At 48.6% G+C, this 19,706-nt stretch overlaps 1 protein-coding gene across 1 annotated transcript in view; it reads left to right on the top strand.

Moving 5' to 3' along the window:
• ADAMTS6 (ADAM metallopeptidase with thrombospondin type 1 motif 6) overlaps nucleotides 1-19,706 on the top strand; it is a 1,391,222-nt gene that overhangs the window by 1,215,061 nt on the left and 156,455 nt on the right. The window contains exon 21 of the mRNA XM_069222749.1: nucleotides 16,832-16,961. Coding sequence (XP_069078850.1) covers nucleotides 16,832-16,961 — 130 coding nt within the window. The remainder of the gene's footprint in view (nucleotides 1-16,831; nucleotides 16,962-19,706) is intronic.

Here is a 19,706-nt window from a genome sequence, read left to right as displayed (position 1 = left end):
TAGCGCCCGGAACTCCAGCTGTTCAATACGCTGGGTTTGTGTGCATTCCTGGTCCCGTATCAGGCTTTTAGATGTACCCCGCAGCACCGCCTTACCTGCCGCCCATAGAATGCCCACGGAGGCCCTTCATTTAGTTCTCGTTGTGACTGCCGCAGCTGCTCAATCTAGTTCTTGTCTTGGAGGTACCACGCGTTTAGCCGCCACATGGGACGGGACTGAGACCGAGCGGGGCCCACGACGAACCGAAGCGGGGTTTGGTCAGAGACTCCCCTAGCTAGTATTTCAATATGAGAGAGATAGGTGCAGTCCGTACTCGGGAGTAGCACCAGGTCAATTCTGGATTGCGAGCCATGGGCCGCTGAGGTATGGGTGAACTGTTGCCGTCTTGGGTGCCATACCCACCAAGCATCACAAAGCCCCATCTCAGAGAACCATCCATTGATTCCCGCCGCTGTTGCGTGTCTATATACGGAAAGCGGACCGGCTACATCCAAGGCCGGGTCCGGGGTTGCGTTGAAGTCTCCTCTCAACATAGTAAGCCCAGGGGGGCAGGTCTAGAAGCAGTTTGGTGAGGTCCTCAAGGGTTTTACGTACCAATGAGCATAAACACTGATCATGTTGATCGTAGCCTCTTCAACTTTCCCGGTGATGGCCACATAGCGTCCCTGTCGGTCCCTCCATACCTGGATGTTTGTCATGGGAAATGTACGGTGTAGTAGTATGGCCACCCCCGCGATCCGCGCGTAATCCCAGCATGATACACCCTATCAAAACCCCTGTGGGTCAAGAAGGGGCAGTTATCACCCAGGAGATGTGTCTCCTGCAGCAGGAGTACCTCAGGTAGATATCGGTGTATAAAGGCAAACACTGCGGTACGCTTAATCTTGTCTAGGAGACCATTAACATTCCACAAGATAACCTGTGTCTGATTCATGGGGGCGGGTGTCTTTGAAAATTCCCATAGCGATTACCAAAGCTCGCCATTACTGGGCCTGGGGACCTCGGAAAACCTTTGTCTTGCCCCCTTCGCAACGGAACATGCGCCCCTACTGTGTCGATTAAGTTTCTGCGCTTCCTGCTCCGTGCGTTGATTAATAAACACAAACATTTTAATAGAACAAAAACAATAACATCGGCCTTTGAAACCAGGCCTAAACTCCCTTGCCCGCCAACTCCCACCCCACCCCATACTTCCCCCAGAAGCATCTGTCGCCCATATATATCACCTCACTTTCGGAACTAGTGGGGTGAACCGTAAACTCATAGGGCAGTGGTGGACCCCTCCATAATGTCGGATCAAGTACAGAAACACAGTAAACGGTAATTAGTTGAAATTGGCATATTTCTCATCCCGGCAGTCTGCATCATTTTCAGAGTTATTTCTCATTTGTGAAGTCACAGCACTGGACTGCGGGACAAATCCGTGTCATCCAGGGACCCCGACCGGGTCTGCGGCGCACACCCTGCGGCCCAGCGCCCTCCTGGGCACCCCCAGAGTCCTCCAATGGTTGTGGGCTCTGCGGCTCCACTTGGCGGTCTCCGAAGGGGAGTCGGAATGGGATCTGCGCCGCACCCTGTGCCGCCGGGACGCGTGCGGCGGTGTCGGTCGGGCTGCTGCCCCCTCTTATGGCTCAATGGCGCTTCTCGTAGCAGTTTTGACCCGTCTCTGTACGGACCAAGAGGAACCTCTTCCGTCAGCCAGCTCCATGCCGTGGCCGGCTGTTCAAAGAAGTAAGTCTTGTTAATGTGGACCACACAGAGTGTTGCCGGAAACAGGAGACGGTACTGAATGCCCATTGCTCTCAGTTTCTGTTTCACCTCAGTGATTGAGCGACGCTGCTGCTGTACTTCTTGCGTGTAGTCAGGGAAAAGGAGGACCTTCGCCCCGTTGCAGAATAGGTCTCCTTTAGAGCGTGCTTCTTGCAGCACTGCGTCTCTGTCCTTAAAGTTAAAGAGACAAAGTATCACTGATCTGGGTGGGGAAACCAGTGGGGGCCTCGAATGCAAGGCCCTGTGGGCTCGCTCGATCGCGAACCATGGTGTGAGGCGGTCCGCCGGCATTCAAGAGCGGAACCATTCCTCCAAGTACGTGGCCAGAGATGGTGCTGCAGTAGTTTCAGGTAGACTCACCATACGAAGGTTGTTACGCCTAGACCTATTCTCAGCGTCTTCTGCTCTTCGGTGCAGCTCCAATGTGCGAGTAGTCAGTGCGGAGACCTGAGCCTTGAGAGCGGTCACGTCATCTTCCACTGTGGAAATCCTGGATTCGTCCTCCATAATTCGAGCCGTGGCATTGCGGAGATCTTGCCGGACCAGGGCCACGTCCACCCTAGCCTCAACTATCTTGGATTCAACTGCCACCTGGGATGCCTGGATCGCCTGGAGGATCGCAGCCAGGTCACCGGACGTCGTCTGCACTTCGCCACCTCCACTCGGGGCACGGTCCTCCGCCCGGGTCCTAGTTGCGCCTGTGGTGAATTGGTCCATGCGTGTTTGCGCCGCCGCCTGCCGCGCCGACTTATCTTTGCCCATGGCGTTAATCTAAGTCCCAGCCCCACGGGAGCTTCAGCGGCAGGGCCATCAGCGCCGTCCGGCCGGGCCCCTGCACACAAGTTCAGGGCCAAGGGTGTTCCTTTCTGGGGCCCAGGTCCGCCACGCAGTCCTACACTCCGCGGGTCAACCGAGCAGTCTCGAGGGCCCAGGAGATCGCAGTCTTCCATCAGCCAGCCAGTTTTCTTTTCCGGTAGCTGGCTTTCCCCAGAAATCGCCTCAGGTCCCGCCGGCGCTCCAGACCATGTCCCCGGGTGGCTCTGAGTCCCAAGTTCACACTCGGACGGGGGGTAGGGGAGAGAGGGCCAGCTTTTGCACAGTCCAGCAATGTGCCACCACCCAGGACCGGGCAGCTCAATCCAGTGAGGGAGAGAGAGGGGAAGAACACGAGAGGGCCCATCGTACGGCTCACCTCCGATCAGTCCTTGGCACGTTTCAGCCGCCAGCGGCCCAGCGCATCATCCCTCGTCGCGGCAGGCACACGGGCACGCGCAGGCCTCCGCAGCGCCCCAGGCCTCCTCACGTTGTGTACCGCGGCGCCGCCTGGAGCTCAGGGCTCGGGCAGCCACGGGCAGTCAATCCGTTTGCGGTCGGGTCAGAGACCGGAGAGATCTCTTCTCCCCTCCTCTCTCCATTGCTCCAGGGGGGAGGGGCAGTGGGGCCGCAGATCCCGGCTCGCCTTCAGCTGGTCCCCGCCGCGATCCGGTCTCCAGCAGCGAGGCGCGCCGCTCCCCACCGCACCAAAACGTCGCGGCAGGACATGCGGGCGCACCCAAGCCGCTACGGCATCCCAGACACTCGGCAGTCTGCACTGCGGCGCTCACCTGCCGCCCGCCATCTTGGTCGCGGGCAGCCGCGGCGGCCAACTCGCCCTTGATTGGGCCGGAAGGTCTGAGAATTCTCCTTCTTGTCCCCGGGGGGGCAGCAGGGCCCCAGAGATCAGACAGCGATGTTGATGAGGGCGGATTGTGTGTCTAACGGGAGGCGGATGATGGAGAGGTCCAGAGCACTATGAAAGTGCGACCGCCATCTTGACGCCTTGGCCACGCGCCTTTGCGTTATAGTTTTATCAGTAACACTGCATGCCTATGTAAATTTAGTGGCCAATTTAGTGGAAAATGTGCTTCCTGTAAATGACAATATGCTACCACACCATGCTTTATTAATATAACGGAAATGCACTCCTGGTTATATACAACACTCTTACGACTCTCCTGCTGAATTGGCACAGCTCATTTGCCACTCTTGCTCTGTCTTTGACACTTGGATTTTTACTCAACCCCTATGACTTCAGTGATATACTTTGAGTGCAGCACTCCCATACTGAAAATTGTTTCAGCGCCCCTGAACTTCACCCCATATATTTTCATTGCAATTGAATTTTTAAACTGGTAGCTAAGAAAAAATAAGCTACATTTAAAAACTGACGCCAGACATAGCTTCTACTTTGAGGGCAAGTATGTTTGGCATTTTAGGAGACTATATTATGATATTCAGAATGAGCTTAGCAAGTATGTTTGGGTTTACCAGCCTGTGCTGGGTTATTGAGTCAACATTTACCACATATTGGCATTGTTATAAGTTACGGCAGTCATCTCAACCCACATTTGTTTTTGTGGCTTTTCTTTCAAAATGGATACAGCATTTACGTGTCTGCAATTTTAGGTGTCCAGTTTAAGAATAAAATATACTCCATGCCATTTTGCTTTTGGACACCAAAAGCGTACAAATTGTTTGGCAATTAAACTCAGTCAAGCAGCTGTCAATCTGTCGAGCAGAGATGGCCATCAAACCACTGGAGTTTTTGTTTCTAGCTACAGAGCTTTGTTCGTTCGTGAGCGCGTTTCTATGTCGTATATTATGAAATGACGATAGGTCGATTTTTAAATGACAGTATGTCACTGTAATTGTTAGCAATTATTCCTTTTTGAAGTTTTTATTAACCATTCTGTACAAAGGATGTGATGCTGGTTAAGCGATGCTTAACCATTTAAGGAGACAACATGAGGACTTTTGGACTGAACCAGACCTTTTCCCTTAGATACTAAGCTGTGGTATTTCATGTATGACTTGACAGCACAGCTGTCCACAGTACGCATTCTTATCAAGTCTTGAAATATGCAAGGGTGGACTTAGGCTCCACCTAAAGATGCATTACTCTCTCACCTCATGCTACTAAGTATTTGGGGCTGCATCACCATGACCTGAGCTGACTCAGCACTTAGCAGAGTGCTTTTTTCATGTGCTCGCACTGTTGAAAATGCATTAATTTAATCTGCAATTTCTGCCAGTTAATGCATACTTTTCAGACTGCTCGGCTTTGAAACAGTGAGCAGTGTCTGCCTCTTCCTGTTTCGTGCTGTGCTGTCTAAAAATAATGCACTGATTAGGAGAAATATTGGGTTCAATGAATGCACTTTAGAAAGTGTAAGCTAAAAAAAATACCTATGCTCCATTCTCAGCCACAGCAGTTGATCATCCCAGTCCTTGCTCTACCCCACGGGTAGATGTCCCTGGGGTAGGCCCTCCATATGGGAGCATCCTACCCCCTCTTCAGATCTTCTTCTGTGCAATTCCTGTGCAAGGGGCCAGCCTGCTCACCAGGATACCTACCTCGGGCAACCCCTCCACCCTCAGGTTCCACCCCACCAAGGGCCAGTGCTAGCCTTGTGAACTTTGCACATGGGCGGGTGGTTGGCCCTAGGGACCAGATGCTAGCGACCACTCGCAATCCCTAGTCCCCTGGATGTCGTCTTCAATTCCCAGCCAGCACACCTTGGTGTCCTGCTCAGGTGTAAGAAAAGGTAAAGCTAATTGCCCCATCAATCATGATCTCACCCTCTCACAGGCCAGTATACTAGACCGACTCCTCCAGCAGTCGCTTTTCTACCATGGGCGGTGAACTAGCCAAGCCAGGAAGTTTTCCAACAACATGTCATTGCCAGCCCTGATAGGTGCACCCCATGCTGCAGGAAAAAACGCTCCCCCTGTCTATAGCCTGGGGAATGATAGCCAGCCTTGGCGGCTTGCACAACTTGGCCACCTTATTGTTCACCCTTCTCACCAAGTCATTAATTGCACTTTACTGAAATGCCGCCCCTCCACTGAAGTCGGGGGATGATATTCGACCAGGTGAGCACTGCATGCAGACATTTCTTAGCCAAACAACCAACTTTCGAGACCACCAGCTGAAAAAACTCTTGCCAGCCTATGGAAACCAAGTCATTACCAACTAGATGAAGAATTAATTTTTGTGCTCCTGAGTTGTAGGGCCTGAAAACCTGCTTCTTAAAAAGGGATAGGACATCAGCAGCATTGTTCAAAACACCAGGCACATGCTTAGCTCAAAACAGGACATTCAATCCGAGACACAGATCCCAGGATCATCCTGCACCTTGCGGCTTATTACACTCAATCACCGCCATGTTATCCGACCTGAAAATCACAGACTGATTGCAAAAACGATGGGGCCACACTGACAAAGCTACGGGGATCAGCAACAGTTCCAGAAAACCAATATTTTCTAGCTGGCCAGACTGTACCCACTTCCTGGGCCAGCGCTGCGCACACCAATCCTCGCCACAGATGGCACCAAAACCTTCACTGGCCACTGCATCGGTGAATAGCCCTAGCTCTTCATAGGACCTCTGCTGACTTAGCCACACAACTGTCCCATTAAAGTCACGCAGGAATGATGCCCAAATCCTAATATCCTGCTTGACCTCACTGTAGAGACTGATGCGGTGATATCAAGCCCAACATGGCCTGAGCAATCGACCGCGAGAAAGGGCACTCCATGGGAATGATCCACAGAGCGAAATTAAGGTGCCTAATCAGGCCTTGCATCTGATGGAGTGTGACCTTTCTAGCGCTCAGACATGACCTTAAGGCCTCTGAGAAGGAGTCATCTTTACCCATCGGAAGCCTTGGCACCATCGCCACAGAATCCAATTTAATTTAATACCCATGAACTCGATCATGGTGGGAGGGGCCTACTGTTTTGCCTTGTACTAAAGGGAGCCCAAACTCACCCATCAGCTTCTGAAAGATTCCCAAAGCTTCTGCACACTGCTCAAAGGCGGGGGGCGCCAAGGAACAGAAAATCATCAAGTGGTAAACCACCTACAGGTGCTGCGGCTTGTGCCTAAAAACCCACTCTGAAAATGTAAAGTTCTTGAAATAGGAACAAGACACTGAGCAGCCCATTGGCATACACTTGTCAAAATAGTAAGCCCCTTCAAACTGGAAACCCAGGAGATGTAAGTCATCCGGGTGAACAGGTAGCAGCAGGAAGACAGATTCAGTATCTCATTTTGCCTTTATAGCCTCAGGCCCCATCTCCTGCAGCATCTGAATTGCCTGATCAAGGGGCACATACTTGACTGCGCATAAAGCCCCGTCAGTAGCTTCATTCATAGAATGGCCTCTTGGCGTTGACAGGTTATGGATCAATCTGAATTCCCCTGGATCCTTCTTAGTAACTAAGCCTAGCGGGGAACAGGCAAAACCTTCCAAGGGACCAGATAAAAGGGACCAGCTTTCCGACCCAAATTCAGCTCCTTTAGGATCTTGCCTTAGCCATCCCAGGGTTGGATCCAAGAGACTGCTGGTTCCTAGTATGTGATGAGCCCACATAGCCTAGAGCTGAAATCCTGAAACCTTCCTTTTAGTCTTCATGCAATACCTTTGAAGCTGCATGGTTGATGTACATGTTTAGCCATGGGGCCATAGCCAGTAAGTTAACCGGGGAAGGATCCTGCCCAAAACCGAGTCATTAATCCTGTTTCTTGCTACTCTTACCTCTTGATTTTTTTGAAGCACTTGGATTCAAGGTGGGAGGTCTGACCACAGAATGAACAGCAATGCTGGAATTTACAGGTCCTAGGAGGTTGGGAGCATATGTGCTGATTAAAGTCCCAGCAGGCCCCTTTCCTCGCTTCCCCACCCCCTCCGCATCAAGGCAGATCCTGTCCCTGACCGAAAGGGCTGCCGGACCCTGCGATCGGTTCATATATGCAGCCATGTGATCACATCAATCCAGTCCCACCCAAGGGTGGGCCTCTTGGCCTTGATCCTCTTAAACTTATGTGCTCTCACAATTCTGTTTTGATAACAGACCAGCTGAGCCCCCATATTATTAAAACGCTTAACCAGAGTGGCCAGCTATGTTGAGAAAGCCCTCACCCAGTTGGCCAAAGACTCCTCAACTTTATTCTTTTGAGGCCAAGAGCTGCACTCCTTATAGCGGGCGCATTTCTTACAGCGCTTAACCTCCTCTTTGTCGAACTTATCAACATGCAGGTAAAAAATATCAGCATAAGCCCCTTTCCATATCTTTTCCTTCACTTCCAATGCCACATGCAGCCCCAGGAGCTCATGTTCAGAGCGAATGTCCCCTACGCCCATAGGGGATAAAGAGGGTCCATTACCTGAATTCACCAATCCCTGGGCAGGAGAAGATGCCAGTGTAGCCGCCACTCCGCTTGGGCTGCCGACGCTCACTGCAGTACTTGCTGTGCTGGTGGTTTACCACAGAGCTGCCCAGTGGCCACTGCCCTGGTGGCGGCCAGAGTTTCTACTGGGCCTGACAAGATGGGGGGTCAGTCTTCTGCTCCCTCTCGCTGGGCCCTTTCCCTGCTGTGCTCCCCTGCAACCCCCGAGCACATTTGCAGCATCTAAATGAGAGATCAGGCACTGAATCCTCTCCATAACATCCCCTTCCCGAGTACCTGCTAGGGGTGCCCCAAACTGATGGGGCAGACAGCATGCCCACCTCCGAAAGCCAAGGCAAAATGGATGCCAAACTCTAAATACTTCCTTCCTGCAGCGGAGGACCAGGAGCAGTCGGCGAGTGGGAGCAAAAGACCCACTCGCCAACCGCGGCCTCTTATATGAGCAGGGTCGATGCATGTCATCCCTGAGTATGTCCGTGAAGCACTAGAAGTGCTTTGGGGGGGGGCATGCCGACATCTCCTCCAATGACCAGGACCCTTGCTTGGGTTTTGTGCTCCCATTCCCCCAAGAAAGTGCTCCCAACCTGGCGTAGTCGCCATATTTGGCCCCCAGAGATGGGGGAGCTTGGTGCATTCTATGCAGTGTGCCCCTGAATATCAAATCATCATTATCAGTGAGGCAGAATATCGAGGGCAGAATATCAAAAATAAAATATTCACAGGTAAGTAAGTTTGGATTTTTGATGGGACAGAAATGCCCTCAGCATGGTAATGAATGTGCACCCCTGCCCTGAGTTTCCCAACTACACTGATGTCTGGATCCCTAATGCTGATTTTTGTTGTCATAGGCAAGCATGCATCATGCATATGCGCCATGACATTGGTCTGTCTTATGGATTGTGGTCTTGGTGGACCAGGAGGGCCATCCCAAAGTGCTGGCTTCTGCCTACCAGGAGTTAAGCAGCAGGAGTACAGTGTTGGCAGCATACTGTGCAGAAGAGTAAATAGTTCCTTTTTACCTGTGTCACTGAAGTGAGGCCTACATGCTCAATCATTTAAAGTTCTGCTGCTGTTTGCTTAACTCACCCTTAACCTACATTAGTTTTGTGTGTAGTACTGCACAGTGCATGTGTGGTGTACGAGTGCTAGATGTATGTGTGCCTGTGAGTGGTATAATACACGAATGATGTAGTGCTGCGCAATGCATTTGTGGAATGTGCAAGCACTGGATGTATGTGGGCCTATCAGTGGTAAAATACATGAAGGATGTAGTGCAACACGTGTATGCTGTATAAATGTGCGGGCTGTATGCGTGCCTGTGAATGGTGCAGTGCATGACTGACTCTGGGTTCCTTTTTAGGAGACCCGAGGATGCAAGGTGAAACATGAGGAGGTGGAGGAATCCCCCCAGACAGATCTGTATGTTGCTTCTCCTGCGACACCACCCACAAAGAGCCCTACACTGCTCCAACCAAGAAGCCAAACACAACCACTTACCTGCTACAATGCGCCCTGCTCAATGCCCGCTCTCCCTGCAAACAGACCACAGGGGACTCCATCACCAGCCTCTCCACGAACATTGCCTTCATCACGAAACGTGTTCCAAACCCTCTAGAAACCCCAATATCTCCACTCCCAATGGCTACAAGATGATACACCACGACCGCGCCAAAAACCAAGTTGGAGGAAGGGCTATCATTTTCAAAGAAGCCATCAGAAGCTCTATCTATAACGACGACCCCACATGGCTCATGGAACCCCTTAGCTTCCTACTTTAAGGTGACCGTAGGACCACAATAAGAGACATCCTCACAGACAGACATCCTGGACCCCGCGTCACCTTCTGCAACAACATCTTTAACCTCATTGAACCCCTGATCATTGACTCCCAACACTACATCCTACTAGGCAATCTCAACCTCCACATCGACGACCCCAGAGACACCAACACCACCATCCTCCTGGAAAGCCTGAGTAACATTAGCGTCACCCAACTGGTCACCATACCCACTCACAATGCTGGCCCCACACTCAACACCATCTTCACCTCCAGCAACAGAAACAAGTTCACCCACACCACCAAACTCACCTGGACCAACCACGCCGTGGTGCACTTCAACATCGAAGAAGCACACCACCTTCAAGCAACAGATCTCCTCCCTCCGCTCCTGGACCAAGGTCACCAAAACGCAATGGACACAGGCTCTCTCCTCCTCCCATGCAGAGGTCACTGCTGACTTTAGTAAAGCAATTCAGAACCTCACCTCCTGGATTACCAAACGCACCAACAGGGTGGCCCCACTGAAACCAGCAAAAACCAAAAGGACCTCCAAACGAGCAAACTGGTTCACCACAGAGCTCCTAACCGCAAATCGCAAATGTTACCAACTCAATAAGAAATGGCGCACCACTAAGAACCCTGTCGACAGAGCCATCTACAAAGCAGCCCTCAACACCTACCACTGACATATCAAAGAGTCCAAGAAAGCAACCCTCCCCAACCGCACCAAGGAACTTTTCATAATAGTCAAATATGTTTCCAACCTGAGAGCCACAGAAAATACCATTCATCCTTCCCAAGACCTCTGTGACACCCTCTCAGATTTCTTCCACAACAAGATCGTCAACATCTACCACAGTTTCATCTCCCAATCAGCTACTTCTAAACCCTGGCAACCTGAACAAACAGTCTAATGCCAGCCAGACCATCACTGCCCAGGCCCCACTCACCGCCTCAACCACCTCAGGCATCATGACCTCCATTCACTGTTGTGCACTCACTGTCCCCTGGCCCCACCACCTCTACAACCTTGAAACCAACCAGATTAGCACACACCTCACCAGCATCATCAATGCCTCCATCTCCACTGCAACCTTCCCAGACAACTAGAATCATGCCGACACCAGACCCCTCCTGAAGAAACCCTTCGCCGACCCCTGTGACCTCAAAAACTACCTCCTGATCTTTCTCCTCCCCTTCCCAGCCAAGGTACTGGAAAAAGCCATCAACCTCCAACTCACCAACTTCCTAGAACAGAACCACCTTCTAGGCACCTCACAGTCAGGATTCCATGCAAACCACAGCACTGAGACTGCTCTGATTGCTGCCACAAACAACATCAGAAGACTGCTTGGCGGCGGAGAAAGAGCTGCTCTGATCCCACTCATCCTCTCCGCAGCTTCTGACACAGTCTCCCACAACACCCTTATCAACAGACTCCACAACGTAGGAATACAAGAAGATGCCCTCAAGTGGACTGCCTCCTTCCTCACAGGATGCACCCAAAGCATCCACCTGCACCCCCTTCATTTCAGCAATCAAGGACATCATCTGCGGTGTACACCAAGGATCAACCCTCAGCCCCACCCTGTTCAACACCTACATGACTCCCTCACAAACATCGTCAGATTCCATGGCATCAGCATCATCCCCTAAGCTGACGATATGCAGCTGATTCTCTCCCTCACCGATGATCCGGCCAACACCAAAGCCAACTTCTCCAAGGCCATAACTGACGTACCCAACTGGATGAGAGACAACCACCTCAAGCTGAACTCCGACAAAACTGAAGTACTCATCTTTGGGAACAACCTAGGGGTCGTCCTCGACAGTCAACTGACCATGAAATGTCAGGTCAACACCACCTCCTGTTTCCACCCCCTCTACATGCTCCGCAAAATCTTCTAATGGAAACTCGCCGACACCAGGAAGACCCTCAGCCAAGTCCTTGTCACCATCTGCCTCGACAACGGCAATGCCCTCTACGCCGGCATCTCCACCAAGCTACTGAGAGGACTGCAGACCGTTTAGAAAGTGGCAGCCCGACTTGTCTTGGACCTCCTCAGATGCACTAACATCACCTCTCACCTGAGGAAGCTCCCCATCCAGAAGAAATGCCAATTCAAGATCCTCTTGCTTGACTTCAAGGCCCTCCACAATCTTGGTCCCTCTTACATTAACCAATGTCTTAAGTTCCACCAACCGTCCAGACACCTTTGCTCCACCTCTCATGCCCTCACACACATACCCTGCATACATCGTAGCAGCTGTGGCGGCTGCACCTTCTCATACATCGCTGCAAGAGTCTGGAACGACCTGCCACCCCACCTCCGGACATCCCCCTCACTGACAGACTTAAAACCTGGCTTTTTGACTAGACTCAGCGCCCAAAATACCCCACGGGGTGATAGCATGCACTACACAAATGCATATTGATTGATTGACAGGGTTAAGGCCCTGGGCTAACCTTTTGATACACCTATCATTGTGGCTGACATCTAGATGTGAACTCTTGTCATTCCCATGGCGTGTGTTGTGGGGCTGTCAGTTTTAAAGTTGATCCTGCTATGACAGGGACTTCAAAAGGAGCAGACCCCCAACATAACCCTCAAAGTCTTAGGGACTGATTTAGATCTTGGCGGTGGGGTTACTCCGTCACAACTGTGACAGATATACCGTCCGCTGAAATCTAAATCCCATTGAAAACAATGGGATTTAGATTTCGTCAGACGGTATATCTGTCATAGTTGTGATGGAGTTACACCTCCGCCGTGATCTAAATCAGGCCCTTAGACACTAAATCACTTTTGGTGTCTGGAAATGGACTATAAAAAGGGGTGATTGAGGCCCCAAAAATAATCAACTGTCATGCAACCAGTGAGTCTCTGTGAGGAGGGGAAGCTCTGCAAGACTTCTGCCTGTGACGAGGACCAGGGGTCAGGGCCTGCTAGTCTCCCAGTTGAATGAGGGGACATCACCCAGGAAATTCATGACCACCTAAATTGGAGCCTGGAGCACCATCCCCTGTCTGCTTACCAATACCAGTGTGCCCTGTGAGGGAGAGAAGAGCATTGGAGGGAGCGAGGTCCAGTGAGGAATTCTGTTGAATGGGCTCCCATAGTGATGTATGAGGAGACGGCTGATGCACCAACCGGGTCATTGCCTACCCATGTACAGGAAATAGTCGGCTATACTGTATGCCAAGAGGGGCCATTGTGAAGTGAGCTGGTATCATCACTTTGACGAATTGGTTATTGCCCAGCAACCCGGTATGCCAGAAGGGACTGCCATTCTGAGTGTGCCGTAGCCCAGGTCTGGTGGTGAGCTGGCAACCCTGTATGCCAGAAGGGGGTCACAGGGACCAAGCTAAAAGTGTGACCTGGTCAAGATCGTCAGCGAAAAGGCCACCGTGGGGTCCCATGTGGACCTGCATCATGTCAGAGGATCAGCATCAGGACCATTGCACTATTCACCCTTCCCACTTCCACTCACCGTGAGACAGACCAAAGAACTTATCCAATGTAGAGGAGCCACACAGAACCTCAAGTAAGTTCTGTGGCACATACGCATAGGAAGAACTCGAGAACCGACAAGTACAGCCTGCTTGGGCAACATGCAGTGAACTCACATGAACCAGTTGCTGCTTCTTCATTGCCTGTGGCAGGGGTCGCTCTGGAACTTCGTCACTCCCATCCTGCAGGTGCGGGTAGCTGATTTCTGGCCAGTCAGCCCTATTAGAGCTTGCTTCCTAGATAGCACTTCAGCATTGGAAAACCTTTGACTTTAAGACAGAGCTGGAGTGGAACTCTTGAGATTCGGACTAATAGTGTGGCTTACCCTGGATGTTACCTGTAGTGAATGGGGAATAACCACTATCGCTAGAGCAAGGAAGGTGAGGGACAAAGAGAAATTGCCCATAAAACACTTGCAACACAAAAGGATGATGAGCACCCACCCCTGATCACAAATCTGGGTTTAATCCATTGTTCTTTTCCTCATCATGCCACCCCAGTTTGGGCCCAGCCATAGGCAAATCAGCCTTCACCCTGTTCCCCATGGGAACAGTCAAGCCCGAACTGCCAGGCCAGGTTCTACCTGAACTGGAAACAAGCATCCTAGGACCGGTTTCAGGATAACACATTTCATCAGCCAGGCTAGCTTGAATCCAATGGCACAGTGAGCAAGGGACCCATTTCTGGGCATACCCGGCACACTTAGGACAACAAAAGCAGACAAACACAAATGATGGACGGAATGCAGAACCAATCAAACATTCACCCCTAGTCACAGATCTGAGTTTAATCCATCAAATATTCTGCTCACCATGCCACCCCAGTTTGGACCTAGCCGTATGCAAATCAGTCTTGACCCTGTTCCCCATGGGAACAGTCCAGCCCAAACTGCCAGGCCAGGTCCTTCCTGGACCAGAAAGAAGCATCCTAGGACCGGTTTCAGGGTATCACCCTTCATCAGCCAAGCTAGCTTGAATCCAGTGGCACAGTGAACAAGGGACCCACATCTGGGCATACCCGGCACACTTACGGCAACAAAAGCAAACAAACACAAATGATGGATGAAATGCAGAACCAATCATACATTATCCCCCAATTACAGATCTGGGTTTAATCCATCATTCTTTTGCTCACCATGCCACCCCAGTTTGGACCCAGCCATATGCAAATCAGTCTTGACCCTGTTCCCAATGGTAACAGTCCAGCCCAAACTGCCAGGCTAGGTCCTACCTGGACCGGAAATAAGCATCCTGGGACCGCTTTCAGGGTATTACCCTTCATCAGCCAGGCTAGTTTGAATCCAGTGGCACAGTGAGCCTAGGACCCAAGTCTGGGCATACCCTTCCCATTTAGGACAACTTTAGCAACACAAAAACAAGTTGCAGACAGCACCAAACAATGAGTATCAATGGTGGGGAAACTGTGAAGGGCAAGAGGTAGTACAGAGCAGTGCTGCATGAAGCGGGCAGACCAGGTGGCCGGCCTTTGGCCCTATAAAGCTCTCTGAAGACACTAGAGGGGCTTAGCCTACTGGAGGAAACTTTGTCCAAGTATAGGTTGAATGCCTCTATGCAGATGTAAATGTCTGTTTGTGTTACTTTATAGCCTACACATGAAATAGTGCTTAGTGGTGTAGCTCTACATTTAGTACTTCAATGTATCTATTTGTCCATATTGGTCATCTATACCCATAAATACTAATATGTACCTGTAGAACCCTACATGTGCTTAGATGCACCTGTTGCCAGTAGTGTATCTTCAAGGCTGTATTCTGCAATTGACGTCTTTCTATTGTTTATCCCACTGTGATGGTTTTGATTTTGGCAAGTAAATACAGTGGTAGTTCGCAGAAATACAGCATCTGGCAATTACTGCTGCACAGCAACTCTAGCAGTAAAACATTACCATTAAAAACTCCATTAGTACCATGAGGTGTGCAGTATTAACTTGTCATTTTATTGAAACTCTGCACAGACCCCTGCTGCTTTTCAACATGCCATTTCTGTGTAGGAAGAAGAATCAAAGAGTTGTTAGTGTGCAAATTTGATATTGATTTTAAGTTGTCTGTAATACCTCTGGTTGCTGACGCATAGTATCGGTGGACTGCCAACCTTGTTTTTTGTTTGCTGCATGCAGGGGTTGCTGGCAAAGTTTGAAAGTAGTGGGGCGAGCAAAGTAAAACCCCCTCCCTACAAAAGACCAATATAAAACACCCCCTTCCTACAAAAGCCCCAAAAAACAACTACAATAACATTTAAAATAAAAATAAATAAAATAAAAATCAATGGTACTTAAACACTGCTGCCCATCCTCCTCAGTTTTTTGAATCCGCAGTCTGCTGTGGAGATCCCCTAACCAATCCAGACGCTGCTCTCATGCTATTAGCCAGCATGAGAGAAGCGCCTGGATCCCAGTAATTTTTAGAAAACAGTTGCAACTATGGTGTGTTTTAGAACACATTTTCATTATAGAACTTTGTGCAGTCATTGAATGGATAGATGGACATTGGAGACAGGGCTGCATGGCTTAATGGATGAATAGTTAGATGGTGAGGAGTGGGTGGATGAACTCATTTAAGAATGCATGACAATGAAAAGAGGCTTTTCGCTACATGCAGCAAGTGGTCTAAGTGCTCTGGCCATGGATGTGTGCTCTGGTTTTCATCTTAGCTTCTGCATTAAAACATCACTCTCCCCAAACTTTACTGTCATCAGTTCTTATGAACACAGGGCATTGATTTAGCACCTCAAATAACTAAACACAAAGTATCAACCTTTGATTTAAAAATGGAGAGAGAAGGATATAACCCTGTAGTGACTGAATTGCAGAACCTGAAACCAGGAACTCTTGTGTCAATCCTGGCTCCCACGGGACCACACGGTGTGATATTAGTCAATTAATTTTTTCACAGTGCCTCTGTTTCTTTAATCATCTCATGAAGTCAGTTTGAGATACATCAGTTCAGGTATACAATGCAAAAAAGCAAAAATACTTCATTCTTACTACATCTATAGTAACTCCCTCCTTCTGCAAGAGGCTCACCTATATTCCTAATCCTTCACACTAGTGCTAAGAAATCTGAGGGATGGTGGCCTCTGACACGTGGTCTTTACTGTGTTCTTACATAATTGGTTAAAGTTTTTTTATGAATGATACCACAGGTGGGGAGCTATTGTATCAGGTAAATAACTATTTTCATTTGTCAGTATTCCCATGATAGCCCATGGGTTGAATTTGCACACTACAAAACGTCTATTTCATGTTTTTCTGATATGATGCGGGATCCAACTTTACCTCAATGTTGAGGCCCAATATGGCCAAAGCTGGTCTGGGATTGCTAATATTCCCTTCTTGAGGGGGCCTTGCATGGAAGTTTGAGATGTTTTTTTCCTTCGAGGATCAGGATCAGTAATGATTACTATAAGATGTGTCTCAGTTTAAAGTGGCAAAGTGGGCAAAAAACAGTGGTTTGAAATAATACCCAGAACAATTGCCAGTAGTTATGTCATATCTGATGACGTTCCATTCTTCTCAAGGGATGCAGAGGCAAGAAGTGGTTTGTAAAAGGCTTGATGACAACTCCATTGTACAGAATAATTACTGTGATCCAGACAGCAAACCACCTGAAAACCAAAGAGATTGCAACACAGAGCCGTGCCCACCTGAGTGAGTACATATGAAAATAAACTAGAAAAAATATATATAAAATGGTTAGCATGTCCATGGATGGAATAAAATATTACTGAAGTTTTTTAAATGTTGCAAAAATGATAAATGTGTTTTCGTTTTAGTCGAAGGTACAAACTGTAAATTTGTAGGTTAGATATGTGTTCTATCGTTGGCTCATAAATACATTGTATGTAGTTGTAAATTATGTGGCTGTTTCTCAGATACCATACACACGAACAGGGTATCTCACAGAAGGATGAGACTTATCAATAATTGCGAGTTCTCGCCTCTGAGGAAAGAATAGTGCATAACCTTCTATGTGCTATTGATAGGACAAAGTTAGTTTTGCAGAAGGTTTATCAGTGCTGCTGTATGAGGTGGAAAGTAGATAACAGAATGATGGATTGCAGCCAGTGACCTAGCATGAGGTGCCTCAACTGATTAGGGCCTGGGAAGCAACCTGACATCAACACATACAATAATAGAAACCACAACGTTAATGAAAGAAATTGAAGGGGACACTGTTTTAATTGAAGAAAGCTGGTGCTGTAATAATAACTAAATGCAGGACTGAATTACCCTCAAGGTAAAAAAATCACATCCTTTAAATCTTGAAACCTTTAAGCAAACCCTCTTGCATCTGAGTGAAAGCTTCTTTTCTGGTTTGTAGGGACTTCCAAGGTTGAACTTCACAGAGGGAATAAATGCTTGCTTAGATTCCCGGGAGTTGCTGTTTTTCATTTGTAGGCTCCGAAAATGCCAAGTGTTGGCCTTTTGAGAACTACTGCTAGTGTTTGATTTAGTACCCTACCTATAAAATAAGTTTAGGTGCAGTTGAAAGGAAATGAAAAAACAACAAAAAATAAAAAAAGCGATCATGGGAATAGCAATACCCACCATTGTAGTCACTGGCACAATAATCTCTACTGTCCATGAAACCAGCCAGTGGTAGCCAGTAAGGACAGTTAGACTTTCTTTCAACTTTACAAATACCAGAAAGAATCCAAAGACTATCCTAAAGAGGTTATCTTACCTGGAAGGGGAAAAGCCGGGTCTGATACAACATGTACAGGGTGACCCATTATGCTGCTTTTTGTCCTCGCTTCAGACCCCTGCAGTCACAGGCCCATGGGAATGTCAGGGGTTAGGAATGTCAGGGTAGCTGGCTGTGGCCATTGGGATCACACGTTGCCCATGGCTTGCTTTCGGCTACCTGCTACCAGCTCTCTTCCACTACATTCCTGTGCCCAGCAAGTGTCTTCAGCCAACTTCACTTTAATAAATTACTTCTGGCATTTAAGAATTCTAAAGCCTACTTTCATCTGGATAATGTTTTAAGTTATGTGTAAAGATGTTCGCTTGACAGACTAAAGTATTGTTCCAGTTAGTGGTTCATTATCTTTTATCTTTGTTACTGTGTATATGTAAAACAATAGATTATTATTTGGTGTGGGTCACCACCCACCTCAAGGAATAGTCACAACCCTTGTTAAGATGATCCCTCAAAGTCACTCTCAGCTCAACACCCTGGTAGCAATGGCACAGAGTAGACAGGCTTACCTTAGGGCAACGTGTAAAGTATCTATACTGTACCAAAATAGTAATAAAGTCAAAATGCAATACAATAAAAATCTTGATCCAAATTAGAAACATAGAGTAAACTTTAATAAAGAAAATTACATCAAAATAACAAAGATAAATTAAGGGGAACCAGAGATATGATGATTGAAATGGTTAAGTAGAAATAGCAGCAAAAAGCTCAGAGTGCCAATGATAATCACTGTTCATTGTACACAGGGATCTAGGTGCCATTGAAGGCCAACCCCGATGGAACACAGGTCGGATACAACAACTAGGTTCTTCCTGGTCAAAGATTTTACTTTCTGACTTAGGGTTTTATTTAGATGTACATCCTGTCCACCTTATTACAAGTGCTGTTATATCCTATGGCACTTGTAATAAGGCAAAGAGGATATACTTCACGTTTGTGACGGAGTAGCCCATCCACCAAAATTCATATCAGACCCTTAGTACTTTAAGTCCTAAACCACTGCAGGGGTTAACTCCTAAACAATTCCAGGAGCTTAGATAGTCACTTAGAGACTCACATAGAGACCAGCAGCTGGGCCCAGGTCCAGTACTCACTGGTCAACTAGGCACTTCTAAGAAAAGGCCTCTTGAAGCTTGTGTTATCCCTGTAGCTCGAACAGGACGTCATACTTATGAATTCTGGAGTCCACTTCTTTGTCATGGGTACATGAGGGAGGATGTCCAGTCCTTAAGGGCTCATCTCATACGACACAGGTCCAATCCTCTTCTGATCTTCTGCAGGTTCAGTAAGCGTTCTGAAGTGGGTGCCTGGAGGTACCACATTTATGCCTGGCTCTAGATACTTGGTAGGAAAGAATCCTGGGCATGCCCTAACTAATGGGATAAAAGTTTCCAGGGCAAGTCCTACCCGCTTCGGTCATTTTCTAGATGGTGAAAGTCTTCGGTCACGCTCAACATGGGCTCTGAGGACTGGGGTATGTGTGGAGAGTTTACTATGGTAATCCTAGTGTTCTCCCACATTTAACACTTAAATCCAGTTTGTGGCAGTGACTGTACCTGCACTAAACCCAGAGACAGAAGTCTGGTGGAACAAAAGCAGAGTCTTTCAGCACCCAAGCAGCGGATCCACAAGAATTCTCTTGGCGTCCCATTCTCGCCACTTTCAAGTATTCCGCAGGTGTTGTATATGGC

Source organism: Pleurodeles waltl, chromosome 1_1, assembly GCF_031143425.1.
Source record: "Pleurodeles waltl isolate 20211129_DDA chromosome 1_1, aPleWal1.hap1.20221129, whole genome shotgun sequence".
NCBI lineage: Eukaryota > Metazoa > Chordata > Amphibia > Caudata > Salamandridae > Pleurodeles > Pleurodeles waltl.
This window is presented reverse-complemented; position numbering and strand designations above follow the sequence as displayed.